The following is a 14,927-nucleotide window of genomic DNA, read 5'->3' as shown; positions in this document are numbered from 1 at the left end:
AGTCCCTGGCTTCCCTCAGTGGGTTAAGGATCTTGTGTCGCTGCAAGCTTAAACACAGGCCTGCAGCTACACCTGCAATTTGACCTCTAGCCCAAGAGCTTCCATGTGCCACAGGTGCGGCCGTTAAAAAAAATAAAGTTCTAGGGTATAACATTTTTTTATATAAGTTGTACATATACATTTAGTTTAGTAGAATTGATTTTTTTGGATGTACTGTTTTATGCTTTAATTTTTAGTGACTACATAGTGTGATATTATCTGGAAATATATAGGTTCATTTTTGTTTTCACTGACCTGAGAACCAGAACCAAGATAAGACTAGAAATATATGTATGTATGAATAAGGCATTGAGTGGCATTCCAGTCCATTGCACTTTACCAACCTATTGTGCCGCTATCCCTGACAGAGATGCCACTGAGCATACAGAGAGGGAGTGTATTGAGGGTGCAGTCAGAAGGCTTGCGCATAATTGAGTCATGTGCATATTTTACATTTTCTTAGATTCATTCTACATATGTAACTAACTGTATACACATGATTAGAGGCTACGTAGGATAGGATCAAGAGTGGTTGTATTATACTAATCAAGGTAAGTATTACTGAAAAGGTAGAAGTTTAGCTGTACCTTAAAATGGTCACATTATTTTATTGGCATCAGGATCACTTAGAAGTTTTGTTTAAAATGCAAATCCTTCAGGTGATTTTTATGATCCTTATGGTATGAGGCCCACAGATAGAGAAAACAGTAAGGTACGGCAGGACATGACCGTGATTTCTCTGGTGGTAGGAAGACACCACACAGGCAGGGCTGTGAAAAATGCACTGATAGAACAGGTGAAATAAGATAGTTGATAGAGAGCATTGGTTGGCAAATTGAGGCCTATTTATTTATTTAGTCTTTTCTAGGGCTGCACCCACGGCATATAGAGGTTCCCAGGGTAGGGTCTAATTGGAGCTTTAGCCATTGGCCTACACCACAGCCACAGCAATGCAGGATCCGAGCCACATCTGCAACCTACACCACAGCTCACGGCAACGCTGGATCCTTTACCTACTGAGGGAGGCCAGGGATCGAACCTGCAACCTCATGGTCCCTAGTCAGATTTGTTAACCACTGAGCCATGACGGGAACTCCCGAGGCCTATTTATAGTGCTTGAAGTAAGAATGGTTTTTACACTTTTTATGATTGAAAAAAGCTACAAGAAGCCATCTCATGACATGAAAATTCATAATTCAGTATCAGCTAAATTTGGGGGGAGGCACAGCCTCGCTAATTTGTTACTAATTTGTTAACTAGTTTGTGGCTACTTTTTGGGGGGGCTACACCCTTTCTGAGAGTAGAATCATTTGTTCACTTTGTCTGAAAAGCCCTGGTGAGGGTTAACTTATGGTTCTCATTCTTAGGGACAAAGTGGCCATTCTTCAGGCACTTGCATCCACAGTACACAGGGTAAGTAGGATTTTTTTTTTCTTAATCTAACCCAACTAATAATTTAATATTCATACCTCTTCATTATCCACGATTAAACTGTTGTGAATTTGGAAAGTTTCTTAGTTATCTAGTCCAGTCCTTTTATGTGACAAATGAGAAAATTAAAACTTTCAAACCCAGGGCTGATTAGAATATTAAAAGTCTTGACTTAGTACTGTATGTTTTATCTCCAAATTAAGTGTTTTTATATACTATGCCAGTGGTTTTTAAACTTAATCTCCTGAAGAGCTTGTTGAAATGCATGTTCCCCGGGAATGGTTTGGATGTCAAACTGTAATGCAAGTGACTTGTAGACCAGTTTGAGGATAGTGTACCCACCATGCTGGAAGTAGTGCAGTGATTAAGAATCTAGGTCTTGGAGCCAACTGTATTGTTTTTATCACAAAGTTACATTTTTTCTTGATGTTTCTGTTTCTTTATCTGTAAAATGGGTATTGTATTATAGCACCAAACCTCGAGGTTTTGGTGAGAATTAAATGAGTTAGTACACGTGAAAGGGTTTAGGACAGTGTCCAGCACAAAGGACATGCTCGGTAATTGCTAGCTATTTCTTTATTGCTACAACTATCTTCGTAACCTATTTGTGATAATTTCCTCTCTTAGCACTTCAAGAATAGAGTTTGTAGTCTGATGGATAGACTGAACCCCTAATAAGTGCCTCAGAAATGGAACTTTATGATTGTTTTTCATTAGCTGGAAATTATACTTTCAATATTAGCTGTTGGGGAAATGTCTAAAGTAATTGAGTTCTTTCTTTTTGCCACAATATCTACATGGATACAGATCCTTCTTGAGGTTGTTGTCACAGATTTCGAGAATTGTTCTTCTGTTGTAGACGTTAAACTTAGAGGTTGTTGGCCAGGTATGCACCGATATACCCTAGCAGTTTCTGAGGAAGGGTTTTTAAATCCTGCATCTCCACACTAGCAAGACATTGAGATTTTCAGCTCGCTTATCCATAAATAGGTACCTGAAATGTAAACTAGAGAAACTGGCCTCTGAGATTGTTCTCAGTTTTTCAATGAGAATATCCCAGGACCCTTCAAAGAATTTATAGTATTATGTGTACAGTTGTCTGACTTGTCTGGGTTTAGGCCCTTAAAATCCAAGGGATGGTCTTTCAGTAACCACACATTCTGCCCTTAACAGTGCCTTGCCAGGCACTGTGCTGGTTGTGGAATTGAGACCCAGTCCTTGCACGGTTCCTGCAGAGGGAGGCTGAAGGAGCATTGAGGAGAGTGTGCCTAACCCAGACTGGGAAAGGACTTTGAGAAGAGCTGATACTTGGTTGGTAACTTGGAAGGTGAGAAGTGGGGATAGTGGGAAAGAGCATTCAATGCAGTGGCCACACCACAAGCAGAGACAAAAAAGCACAGAATGAGTAGGTTGTGTGGGGGAGGCAAGGATTTGAGGGGTAGAGAAATGAGAAGTGAGGCAAGAGTGTGAATGCTATGCTAGGGACTTCAGATTTTTATCCAAGTCCATTAAAGGATAAAAAAGGAAATCTTAGAAAAGACAGCAATGTGAGTACTCCGTGGTGTGATAAAAATCTTAACACGTCCAAAACCTAACTCCTTCCCTCTAAACCTCACACGTTTCTCTGCTGTCTCATTAATGGCAGCTGCGTGCTTCTAGTTGCTCCTCTCATTTTTGGTGCTGCATGTTAGTAAATCCTGTTTCTTCCTTCAAAATATTTTTCCTGAGGACCACACCCAGGTGCAGAGGTTTGGTAGGCAGATTCACTGGGGCCTCAGCTTGTGGTCCTACAGCTTCCTTTTGTTACAGTGAAAAGACAGCAAAATCAGAAAAAGGAGAAGCCACGCAACGTGGAGTCCAAAGGAAACCAGGAGAAAGTTTCCAAGAGTCTTTTCCCAGTGGCACACTGAATTCCTTTAGCAGAGGTGTGACGTACATGGAAAAGTCTTTGAGGAACACTCATTAGAGGCATGGTACCTAGAATCTGTCCCTGGCACATACCAAAATTCCACACTCCCAGAAGGAAAACAGGTGTTGAGCATAAGCCATGTAGTACATAGGCCAGTGAACCATTCTTAACAGTACTGGGAATGGTTGGACCCTCCAAAAATCCAAGTCCCAGATACCCACCAGGCCTTGAAAGCAAGGTTTTCTAAGGATAGCAGTTTCAAGCCTTGGTAACTTGTTTTTCTGCACAGTATCCAAATGCTGAGTGTTTGTCCAAGCCACCATTACCTCTTCCTATCTTGGATTAATTACAAGAGTCTCTGTTCTCCTCACTCCCTCAACTTCCTACACACTCAGACTCTTCTCTATTAAGTAGCCATAGTGACCCTGTTAAAATGGTAAATCACATTGCTCTTCTACTCAGAACTCAAGTGGCTTATTGGTCATCATTGAAAAGAACCCAAAGTTCATCAGAAGGCCCTAGGCCCTAGGTGATCCCAGCCACCACCACAGCCATTTTTACCGCGTCTCCCACCGTCTTCCTTGCTCACTCTGCTGTAGCTGATCCTTAGTTTCTTAGCAGATGTACATCTGCCCCAGGGCTTTAATGTTTGCTTTTTGTTCTGCCTGGAATATTTTTAACAGATAAACCCATAGAATTTATTCCTTCATCTCAAGTTTTTTCATTGAGGCCTTCCCTGACCACACCATTTAAAATTGTATCTTTTTTTTCTGATAATGATCCCTCTCTCTTTTCTTTTTTTTTTTTTTTTTTTTTTTTTGCAATGCAGTTATCTCCTTTAAATATATTACTGCATGTTTTATTTATTTTGTTTATTTTCTAGAGTTTTTTTTGTCCCCATTAGGTTGTGAGCTCTGAGAGGGTGTGGGATTTTGTTGTCTCCCTGGTAGGTAAGGTAATGCCTGGCATACATGAGGTGCCCAGTAAATACTGAGTGAGTGAATAAGGAAGGCACTGAACTAAGGCAGTGGCAGTTGGGATAAGGGACAGCGGGTAGGTAGGGGATATTAACACACTAAAGTTGGCCACACCTGATGACAGTTTTGGTAAAGTAATGGAGGAGGATCTTTGGCTTGGATTGCAGGGTGCTTGGTGCCATTCACTGAGATAAGATGACAAATAGCTCTTTCAGGGAACTTCATTTGGGGATAGATTTATTTTGAGGCATCTGAGCAGCAGGGCCAGAGAAGTTGTTTCTCAGAATCCATGAAAGGCTTGGACATTGTTGAGGGAGGAAAATGGGAAACAAATATGAAGAATAAGCCTGGTAAAAGAAATCCAGCATATCACCAAAACTAGAGGTCCCAGCCAGGTGTTTGATAAGGATGGTGGGTGGGACAGAGCCACTTGGTAATCAGAGAGTCATAGACCAGGGCAGCTACCCTATAACAGCTCCCTCCAGGTTGCCATTACTTACCCACCACATCTTGGTGGAGAGTGATATAACCAGATGAAATGAGCCTCAAATGAATGCAAAAGGGATATGGGTTTTCAATATGGCTGCGGAAAGCTGTGGATTCCCCCCCCCATCCCCCCAAAAAAGCACTGCCTCCGTTCCCTAGGTGTGAGCCTCCTTTCCTTTAGAGCCACAGGGAAGCTCTCCCCTGGAGAGGTCAGGTCAGTACAACACGGTATCAAGGGGACAGTCAGAAGAGATTCAAGAGGTAGGTTGAGTTTTTCCTGTGGCACAAAGGTCCCAGAAGATGCAGGGAAGGGGGCTCTGGGGGAGAGGTGAAGGCTAGAGGAAGTAATGTGGGGACCATTCTAAGTTAGCCCCAGTGGTGCTGGAGAGTTACTTCACTCAGGGCTTTACTTAGAACAACTTTGTATAAAGTATAGACCCTTGGGTGGCAGGACATGGGAGAAGCTGCCGCTGTTCCCACCTCCTGAGAGGGCCAGTGGGTAGTTTCCTCCGTTTAAAGGAGAGCCTGGTGCAGGAAACTGGGGCCCAGGCTAGTTAATTTAGAGGCTCTTTTACCTTGAGTTTAAAAGAGCAGTAGGCTCTGGTGATGGCAGCCTCTAATTAGAAAGCAGTCCTGGGAGTTTGAGCCATTGTTTGCTTTAAGTTGTGCATAATTATAACCAAATCTTCCAGAGCCAAGGGTACAGTGTAGGTATTAGAATTTGTCTCTACACACACACGAAAACACACATTTTTGCATGTGTGATACATGACATCACCAAAACCCTCAAGGTTCTCCTAATAAAAATCTATCTGAAGGAGTTCCTCTTATGGTGCAGTGGAAATGAATCCTACTAGGAACCATGAGGTTGTGGGTTTGATCCCTGGCTTTGCTCATTGGGTTAAGGATCTGGTGTTGCTGTGAGCTGTGGTGTAGGTCACAGATGCGGTTCGGCTCTGGCATTGCTGTGGGTATGGTGTAGGCCAGCAGCTGTAGTTCCAATTGGACCCCTAGCCTGGAAATCTCCATATGCCACGGGTGCAGCCCTAAAAGTAAATAAACAAATCTACCTGAAGAGACTTTGTCTTCTCCACAGGATAGCACAGCTGCCCCTTATGTGTTTCAAGATGATCCTTATCTCATACCAACATCCTCTGTGGAATCTGTGAGTATTTTTATATAACTTGTCCAGTATTTTATCTTCTTAGTTTGTGTACAAGGGTTTATATATTAAAAGTTTAGAGATTGGCTGTGGAGGGGGTATTTGGTTTGGATTTTTTTCCCACTGTAGAGCAGTCCACTCACTGTAAGTGCGTTGTTTTTATGTACCACAGGCTGTGTGTGAGATGTAAACTGAAGCTATGTCACACTCAGCAGAGGTGGATAAATTACAATTATGTAATTTAACTTCTGTCTTGAATTCTGTGTATTATTGAGTTCTTTTTAGGGGGCAGGGGGCATAATTCTTGCTGAGGGTGTAACTTGCATTACATGTAATACTGATTTATATCTAAATCTTTTTCTTTATATAGCATTCATTTTTGTTGGCAAAGAAGTCTGGGGAGAATGCAGCAAAATTTATTATTAATTCATACCCAAAATATTTTCAGAAGGACATAGCTGAACCTCATATACCGGTAAGGAGAGGTAAATGCAATTTTCAAGTAATACAATGTAAATGTAAATTAAATCAAGCTTTCATGGCTCATATTTGAGTAGTCATTTGAATGCCTGCGATATTTGGTGGAGAGTCTTTTAACGTATGTAGTTATCTTTGCTCACCATACTGTGATTATTAAGTTTTATTTATTTATTTATTGTGTGGGTTGTTTTTTTGTTTTGTTTTTTTTTTCCTTTGGTCTTTTTGCTATTTCTTTGGGCCACTCCTACGGCATATGGAGGTTCCCAGGCTAGGGGTTGAATTGGAGCTGTAGCCACCAGCCTACGCCAGAGCCACAGCAACGCGGGATCCGAGCCGCGTCTGCAACCTGCACCACAGCTCACAGCAACGCTGGATCGTTAACCCACTGAGCAAGGGCAGGGACCAAACACCCAACCTCATGGTTTCTAGTCAGATTCGTTAACCACTGCGCCATGACGGGAACTCCTTATTTATTATTTTTAAGCTATATGTATCTTCATTTTATTTGCTCCATTGCCTTCTGTGACACCAGACTCTTCAGACTTTATCTCTGTGACTGTTCCTATTGCCCTCAGTAGCTTTTCTCTCCACTCCTTAGGCCTTGATGTTTTTCTTAGGGTTCCATGCCCAGTCAGTTTCTTTTCTTCCTGTCTAAAGTCTTCCTGCTTTAGTGACCCTTACACTTCATTTGGCAATCTAGTGTATCAGCCTAGCTATCTCTACTTGGAACTCCAGATTGTAGTTCCAACTACCTCCATGGCAGGCAGCATTCTCACCCTTCTGAGATCATTTGTGTCATTTATCATTCACACTGTATCGTAATTATTTCCTTGTTTGCTTTCTTTGTTAGGTTGTGAGTACCTTGAGGGTGGAAAATAGTGGCCTAGCTTAGTACCTGGCGTAAAGTAGTAGACATTCAACAAGTGTTTGAGTAAATTAGTGAGGTAAAACAGCATTAAATGTTTAGAGAAGCAGTATCAAGGATGAAAGGGTTCTGCCTTTGGGAACTGGATATGCTCTGGCACTTTTAACCCAGGTTGGGAGGAAAGTGGGAAGGATGGTTTTAGCAAGGGAAAAGTTCAGCTCAAAGTTGGGATGTTTAGTTGGATATAGGATTCTTCAGTTACGGAGTAAATACTTAGATTTGGGTGCTTTTAAATTCTCTGCCCCAAGCTAAATAATCTTGTTTTGGAGACTGGAGAGGTTTTTTGATTTAAGTGGTATTCTATACAGAGACATTCATGTTAAAATGGTAAAATACCATCTGGTATGTGAAATATGAGTTGGAACCATGACGTTTTATTTTGATGTGCTAGTAATGAAATTTCTGTCCTCCTTGGTTGTCCTTTCACAGTGATCTGTTTATACTAACTTTAGCTGTCTTGTTTTCCTAGTGTTTAATGCCCGAGTACTTTGAACCTCAGATTGAAGATGTAAGTGAGGCTGCCCTGCAGGAACGAATCAAACTCAGAAAGGTCAAAGCTTCTGTGGACATGTTTGATCAGCTCTTGCAAGCAGGTGACTTAAGTTCATTTAAAGCCCCTGGGAATGTGGACTTGAAAGTGGGCCACAGTCATGTATATGACCCATGCATAGTTATGAGTACAAGTTACGAGTGCAACTATTCTTACTCTGCTCAGTGATCGTGTTTATATTTCTAATAGTTTAGTAAGTAGTATTTCAAGTTTTGCTTCAGTATCATTTTAAAGTTGTGGGTGGGCTAGAGTTGCAACTTTTTTTTTAATTACTTAATGAATTTTATTGCATTTATAGGTGTACAACAGTCATCACAACCAAATTTTATAGCATTTCCATCCCAAACCCTCAGTGCATCCCCCCACCCTCCAGCCTGTCTCATTTGGAAACTATACGTTTTTCAAAGTCTGTGAGTCGCTATCTATTCTGCAAAGATGTTCATTGTGTTCTTTTTTTTAGATTCCACATGTAAATGATAGCATTTGATGTTGGTGTCTCATTGACTGACTTGACTTAGCATGATAATTTCTAGGTCCATCCATGTTGCTGCAAATGCTGTTATTTCTTTCCTTTTAATGGCTGAGTAATATTCCATTGTGTATATGTACCACATCTTCTGTATCCACTCCTCTGTTGATGGACATCTAGGTTCCATGTCTTGGCTGTTGCATACAGTGCTTCAATGGACATTGGAGTACATGTGTCTTTTCAAGTTATGGTTTTCTCTGGATGGATGCCCAGGAGTGGAATTGCTGGATCAAATGGTAGTTCTATTTTTAGTTTTCTGAAGAATCTCCATACTGTTTTCCACAGTGGTCGCACCAATTTACATTCACACCAATGGTGTAACAGGGTTCCTTTTTCTTCACACCCTCTCCAGCACTTATTGTTTGTAGACTTTTTGATGATGGCCATTTTGGCTGGTGTAAGGTGGTACCTCATAGTGGTTTTGATTTACATTTCTCTAATAGATAGTGATGTTGAACATCTTTTCATGTGCTTTTTGGCCATCCATATGTCTTCTTTGGAGAATCGTCTGTTTAGATCTTCTGCCCATTTTTTGATGGGGTTTGCTTTTTTTTGGTATTGAGCAGTAAGAGGTGTTTATAGATTTTGGAGATTAATCCCCTGTCAGTTGATTCATTTGCAGAGATTTTCTCCCATTCTGTGGGTTGTCTTTTCGTTTTGTTTAGGGTTTCCTTTGCTGTGCAGAAACTTTTAAGTTTAATTAAATCCCATTTGTTTATTTTTGTTTTTATTGTCCTTACTCTAGGAGGTGGATCTGAAAAGATGTTGCTGTGGTTTATGTTTATGTTGGAGAGGGGCCTTTGTTTTCCTCTAAGAGTTTTATAGTATCTGGTCTTACATCTAGGTCTTTAATCCATTTTGAGTTTATTTTTGTGTACGGTGTTAGGAAGTGATCGAATTTCATTCTTTTACATGTGGCCATTCAGTTTTCCCAGCTCCACTTATTGAACAGACGACTGTCTTTCGTTTCTCCGTTGTATTCTTGCCTCCTTTGTCATAGGTTAGTTGACCGTAGGTGTGTGGGTTTATAGAGTTGCAACTTTTGTATGTTTTCCTCTTGTGCTGTATCATAGATAAAGAAATTTAATAGCCATTTCTCCTTAGCTTCTATTTTTAACATCGGGCATGGACATACTGTATTCACATTTTCTCTTTCTTTTGGGAGGTGTAAAAAAGACAAGAAAGAAATATTGTAAAAGGATCAGAGGCTCGGATAGATTCTGGCACTAATTAGCACTGTGGCCTTGGAAAAGTCCCTTGATTCTTCAGAGCTTCTGTCTTTTGCATCCTGTGGCTCTGAATTTAATCTGGATGAACTTTCAGGGGTGTATAGAGCTAGGTGGCTGGCTCGTAAGCTACTATGAAAATGTGCCTATATAGTAATATGGAAGGTAACAGGATTGTTTAAGTTTTAGAATCCAGAGTGCTGTTCATTGATTTGGGATAAAAATCAACCAAACATACCAGAGATAGAAATTGGACTGACTGAACCAGTAGAGTCTGGAATTCAACAAGAAACATTTGTAGACAGCTGTGTTTGAGAATTTTGGGGTGTGGCCTATATAAGCGTCGGATGCACAGATCAGTTACTGATACAGGTTATCATTTAGGGAGGCTTTACCTTCTACTTGTTAAATATCATTAACATCTTCAGAGTACTATGACTCCGTCTCTCTTACACGCTGTGTGATGTAGGCACATGCAGACATGCAGTAAACATTACTAAAGACTGTCAGACCCCATAGCCGAGAGTAATGGAACCAGTCAACATACCAGGAGAGGAAAGAGAAAATTTTATTATCAAGCCTTAATAAGTGTCAGACACTTTGCTAGGCATTTAATTCTATAACACCTTTTGAGTTAGTGTGCTTATAGTCATTTTATAAAGGACACTGACTGAAAGTAATCTTTCATGGTCACACAGCTCTGAGATAGTGTGACCCAATCAAGTTACATAGCATCACTTGTCCATTCTCCACTCTGCTGTGCTTTGTAAGTTTCCTGGTGGGCTTTTTTTTTTTTTTTTTTTTTTTTTTTTTGACTGCCCTTGCGGCATGTAGAAGGCCCTGGGCCAGGGCTCGAACCCAAGCCACAACAATGACAATACCAGATCCTTAACCTGCTGAGTTACCAAGGAACTCCAGGAACATAACATTTTGAGCAACAATTTTTAAAAGGTTACTATAATTAGACTCTCTAGCATTTAGGCAATTTTTCCGTGAGGGCCTGGATCCAGGTGGAATAGTTCTGCTCGTGTTTGTAAAAATAGAACCGGGCCCAGGGGACTACTCATTTGCAGAGAATTCAGTTTGAAAATGATAGTTGGAAGCATAGGTCATTTCTTTGGAGGTATTAGTACATAAAATAAACAGACATAGAATCTAACTGGGTCTTGTATTTATCTTTTCTGTCCAACAAGTATTAGTAGGGATTGTGTCCTATCTGCATCACTCAGGCTGTTAAGCTGATGTGGAGTGTGTGCTTATCCATTGCTAAAGTGGTGGGTGATTCTAAATGTGTAGCCAGGCAGGCACAAGCTTGTAGAAAAAGTGAAGAACTTTAATAGACTTTGGTTCTTTGATGTTTCAAGGTTTCTTTCCCTTATTTTCTCCTACCCACAGGAACCACTGTGTCTCTGGAAACAACTAACAGTCTCTTGGATTTACTGTGTTACTATGGTAACCAAGAGCCCTCAGCTAATTATAACTTTCAGCAACGCGAACAGTCAGAAGAATTGGTAAGGACTTTGACAGTGATTTTTAAAGTTTCTTCTAGTAGTGATACCTTCTCAGACTAAGGCAGGTTCTTGTGCCTGTGTTAGGGTAGAAAAGGTGTGTTCTAAGGTATGTGGCACAGTACATAGCCTGGATATAAAGTGATGTGGAGGAAGAGAAAGATTTAAACAATTGTTTTAACCTGGGTTCCCTCCTTAAAAATATTTTGACCCTGGGGTTCCTGTTGTGGCTCAGGAATAATGAACCTGACTAGTATCCATGAGGACGTGGATTCAATCCTTGGCCCTGCTCTGTGGGTTAAGGATCCAGCATTGGTGTGAGCTGCAGTGTAGGTCAAAGATATGGCTCAAATCTGGCATTGCTCTGGCTGTGGTGTAGGCTGGCAGCTGCAGCTCCGATTCAACCCCTAGCCTGGGAACTTCCGCATGCCACAGGTGTGGCCCGAAAAGGACAAAAAATATTTTGGGAGTTCCTGTCACGGCTCAGTGGTTAACGAATCCAACTAAGAACCACGAGGTTGCGAATTTGATCCCTGGCCTTGCTCAGTGGGTTAAGTATCCGGCGTTGCTGAGAGTTGTGTTGTAGGTCACAGACGTCCTACAACAGTCCCCTCAAAAATTCATACATACATGGGCAGAAAGGAGTAAGCATACTCTGCTGGGGGTATGGCCTGCTGATGCGGAGTCATATTCTGTTCTCAAGCCAAGACTTTTATTTCCAGAAATAAATCTCAAAGAGATCTGCAGATCTGGTGAACAAAGATGTATGTATGACATTTTTCCTAATATGATAGTTAATATCAAAGTGTTGAAAACAAGCTAGATGTCCAGTAGTATGTGATTCAGTTATGGTGATGGCATATGGTGGTTCAGAGTGCTGGTGTAGGTTTATTTTCATGCTCTATTAAAACAGGCTCAACAACAATATAGCTTCCATTTTTATAAGCTATTTTCATCGGCATAAGGAAAATTGTATTAGAAATTGTTTCTCTCTGGATGATATATAATTATAGGTATTCTTACAGTTTATGTCTTAGGTCATTTTTCTCCACTAAATACAGATTATTTATGTACAGAGTATATAACTCAGTCTTTTAAAGTGCCATAGACAGTCACACCATACCTTCCAGAGAATCTTCTCCTTAATTCCCGGGTGGTTGGCCCTCTTCCCCTCAGGCCACAGAGCCAGCACCAGCTTGTCCTAGGCCAGCCAAGCCAGCCCCGTCTACGTCAGTCTCACCCCCAGAGCTTAGTATCTTAGCTTTTGTTGGGCCAGTGTTAGGCATTAATTATATTCCATTTCTGGTTATGTTGTCTTCTTTTGCTTTCACCCTAGTAAACACTTTCTGCACGGATCAATGCATTGTTTGAATTTCCGATTTCTCTCTCTGGGCCCAGTCATTCAGAACACTAGCTTCATCTCTCTCCGGGCTATCAGTCATTGCTTTAAGGGCCAGCTTTACTTTTCATCTGTAAATGAGTCTATTTACACTTAAGAAATTAGGGTGCTAGGTTTCCTTTTTGCCTTCTGCTGGACCTGTATTTTCTTTGCTTTTCTGAATGTTTATTGATTTGGTGACTTTTGAGGACCATAACTCAGAGAACACGTTCCATTATCATATTTTATATCTGTTGATGATGATTCATTTCAGGAAGAGGCCACAGAGGCAGATAATGAGAAATCTAAGACGAAGGCGGGTCATCATCTCGGAGTTACTTGGAGGTACATTACACATAATTAGAGCTTGTATTGTGGTTCCTTATGGTGGAATATTTCCCATCACCCCTCGAAGACAATTCAGATATGATCTTGTAATGTTTTCTGTGTGCAGTATAAATGTCACAGGTGATTTTCATGTGTTTGGCCCTTTTTTCATAAGCTCTTTACTTCCAACCAGTAGCACAAAGTTGACACTTGATTTTTTTCTTTTCCACCTAACGTCATATTACGTTCATGGTATGGTTCTTTTGGTAGTTTCATCAGTAGTCAAACCTTGCAGGCAGCTTACACCTTTCATTGTGAAACATTCAGAATTTTTGATTATGTTAGAATGCACGTATGCTAGAGCATGGTTTGAAATTAAGACTACTGGCCAGAATTTAAATTAACTGAGTACAGTGTCTAAATAAAAAAAAAGGTATTTCATATGGATGTCTGGAAAAGAAAAGCTATCATTAGTTTCTAAAGTCTTTTGGAAGTGATAAAATGAATAGAATCAAAAATTGAATTTCTTTAGTAGGCATAAATAATTTTGCATCATGGTTAAGAGCCTGGACTTTGGAGTAGCATTCTGGCCCAGAACCTGGTTTCTATCTGATTTCTAAAACATGTAGGTAACAGGGAGAATCAAGGTACGGCATGGTTTATATAAATAAGGTATTGATGGACGGAGGGAGGAGAATGTGGGCTAGAATGTGCCTTGTGTACATAGGCTAGAATAGGATAAAGGATTTAGGAGATACCACTTGTGGTTGCCTCTCGGGAATTATAGCTGATGGAAGGAGGGTGGGGGAAACTTTACTATGTACCCTGTTGTGCAGTTTGCTTTTTGTTTAACGCCTTGAGTCTATATTGCTTTTTTATGCAACATCTTTGAACCTCAGTTTTTCCCACTTTCAAAATGATAACCAAATCTTCCTCTGTGAGTGGCAAAAATTACTTGAAATTATATGCACGAAGTGCTTAATTAGCACAGTGCCTGGAAAATTGTTAAACTCTCAGTAAATTGTGGCTGTTACTGGTTTTTCCTGTTTCTGGTGATTACCATGTACTTTTTTGTGTCTAGAACAAAAAACAATGCTGAGAGAATCTTTGCTCTAATGCCGGAGAAAAACGCACATTCCTACTGCACAATGATCCGGGGAATGGTGAAGGTAACATTTCTTTTATGTATTTTTTTTTTTTTTTTTTTTTTTTTTTTTGTCTTTTTGCTATTTCTTTGGGCCGCTGCCGCGGCATATGGAGGTTCCCAGGCTAGGGGTCCAATCGGAGCTGTAGCCATTGGCCTACACCAGAGCCACAGCAACATGGGAGCCGAGCCGTGTCTGCAACCTACACCACAGCTCACGGCAACACCGGATCGTTAACCCACTGAGCAAGGGCAGGGACCGAACCCGCAACCTCATGGTTCCTAGTCGGATTCGTTAACCACTGCGCCACGACGGGAACTCCTCTTTTATGTATTTTTATATTTAATGCCCAACTAAATGAGGGTTCCTCAACCTCAGAACGACTCACAGTTGGGCCAGGTGCTTCATTATGCAGGGGCTGGCCTATGCCTGAAGAGTATGTAGGAGCTGCCTCTACCCACTGCATGCTAGTGGTCTAGCCTTCCCAAATCACAGCTGTGAAAATAAAAAATATCTCCAGGCATTATCTAGTGTCACTGGGAAGCGAAAGTGGCCCCGTCGAGAACCACTGCACAGAGGATTTGCTTCTTGAGAACTGGGACTGTGTCTGTTTACTACTATGTTCTCAAGCCCTGCAAATATTTCTTAAACAGATTTGATGGTGCTTAATTTTTATCCTTTCCCTCTTCCAGCATCAAGCTCCTACGCAGGCATTAAACTTATATACTGTATTATTAAACAACAGACTCCGAGGTAAGTGTGTTTGGAGAATTCCCCTGTCGTTTCTTTCTGTCTCAAGCACCTGGAAACTGTCAGGGTCTGGCCTCAATTATGAGATCATTCTTTTTTTTTTTT

At 40.9% G+C, this 14,927-nt stretch overlaps 1 protein-coding gene across 5 annotated transcripts in view; it reads left to right on the top strand.

Annotated features, from left to right (window-relative positions):
- PTCD3 (pentatricopeptide repeat domain 3) overlaps positions 1-14,927 on the top strand; it is a 38,572-nt gene that overhangs the window by 4,069 nt on the left and 19,576 nt on the right. For 4 of the 5 annotated variants that reach the window (XM_013995989.2, XM_005662404.3, XM_021085685.1 and 1 more), the window contains 8 exon segments: positions 1,407-1,452; positions 5,939-6,007; positions 6,375-6,479; positions 7,879-8,002; positions 11,110-11,225; positions 12,875-12,945; positions 14,009-14,096; positions 14,765-14,825. In XM_013995989.2, the coding sequence (XP_013851443.1) occupies positions 1,407-1,452; positions 5,939-6,007; positions 6,375-6,479; positions 7,879-8,002; positions 11,110-11,225; positions 12,875-12,945; positions 14,009-14,096; positions 14,765-14,825 (680 nt within the window). 5 annotated transcript variants of the gene reach the window in all.

This window comes from Sus scrofa, chromosome 3 (genome assembly GCF_000003025.6).
Source record: "Sus scrofa isolate TJ Tabasco breed Duroc chromosome 3, Sscrofa11.1, whole genome shotgun sequence".
Taxonomy (NCBI): domain Eukaryota; kingdom Metazoa; phylum Chordata; class Mammalia; order Artiodactyla; family Suidae; genus Sus; species Sus scrofa.
The sequence above is the reverse complement of the archived record's forward strand: the minus strand, read 5'-3'. Positions and strand labels throughout refer to the sequence as shown.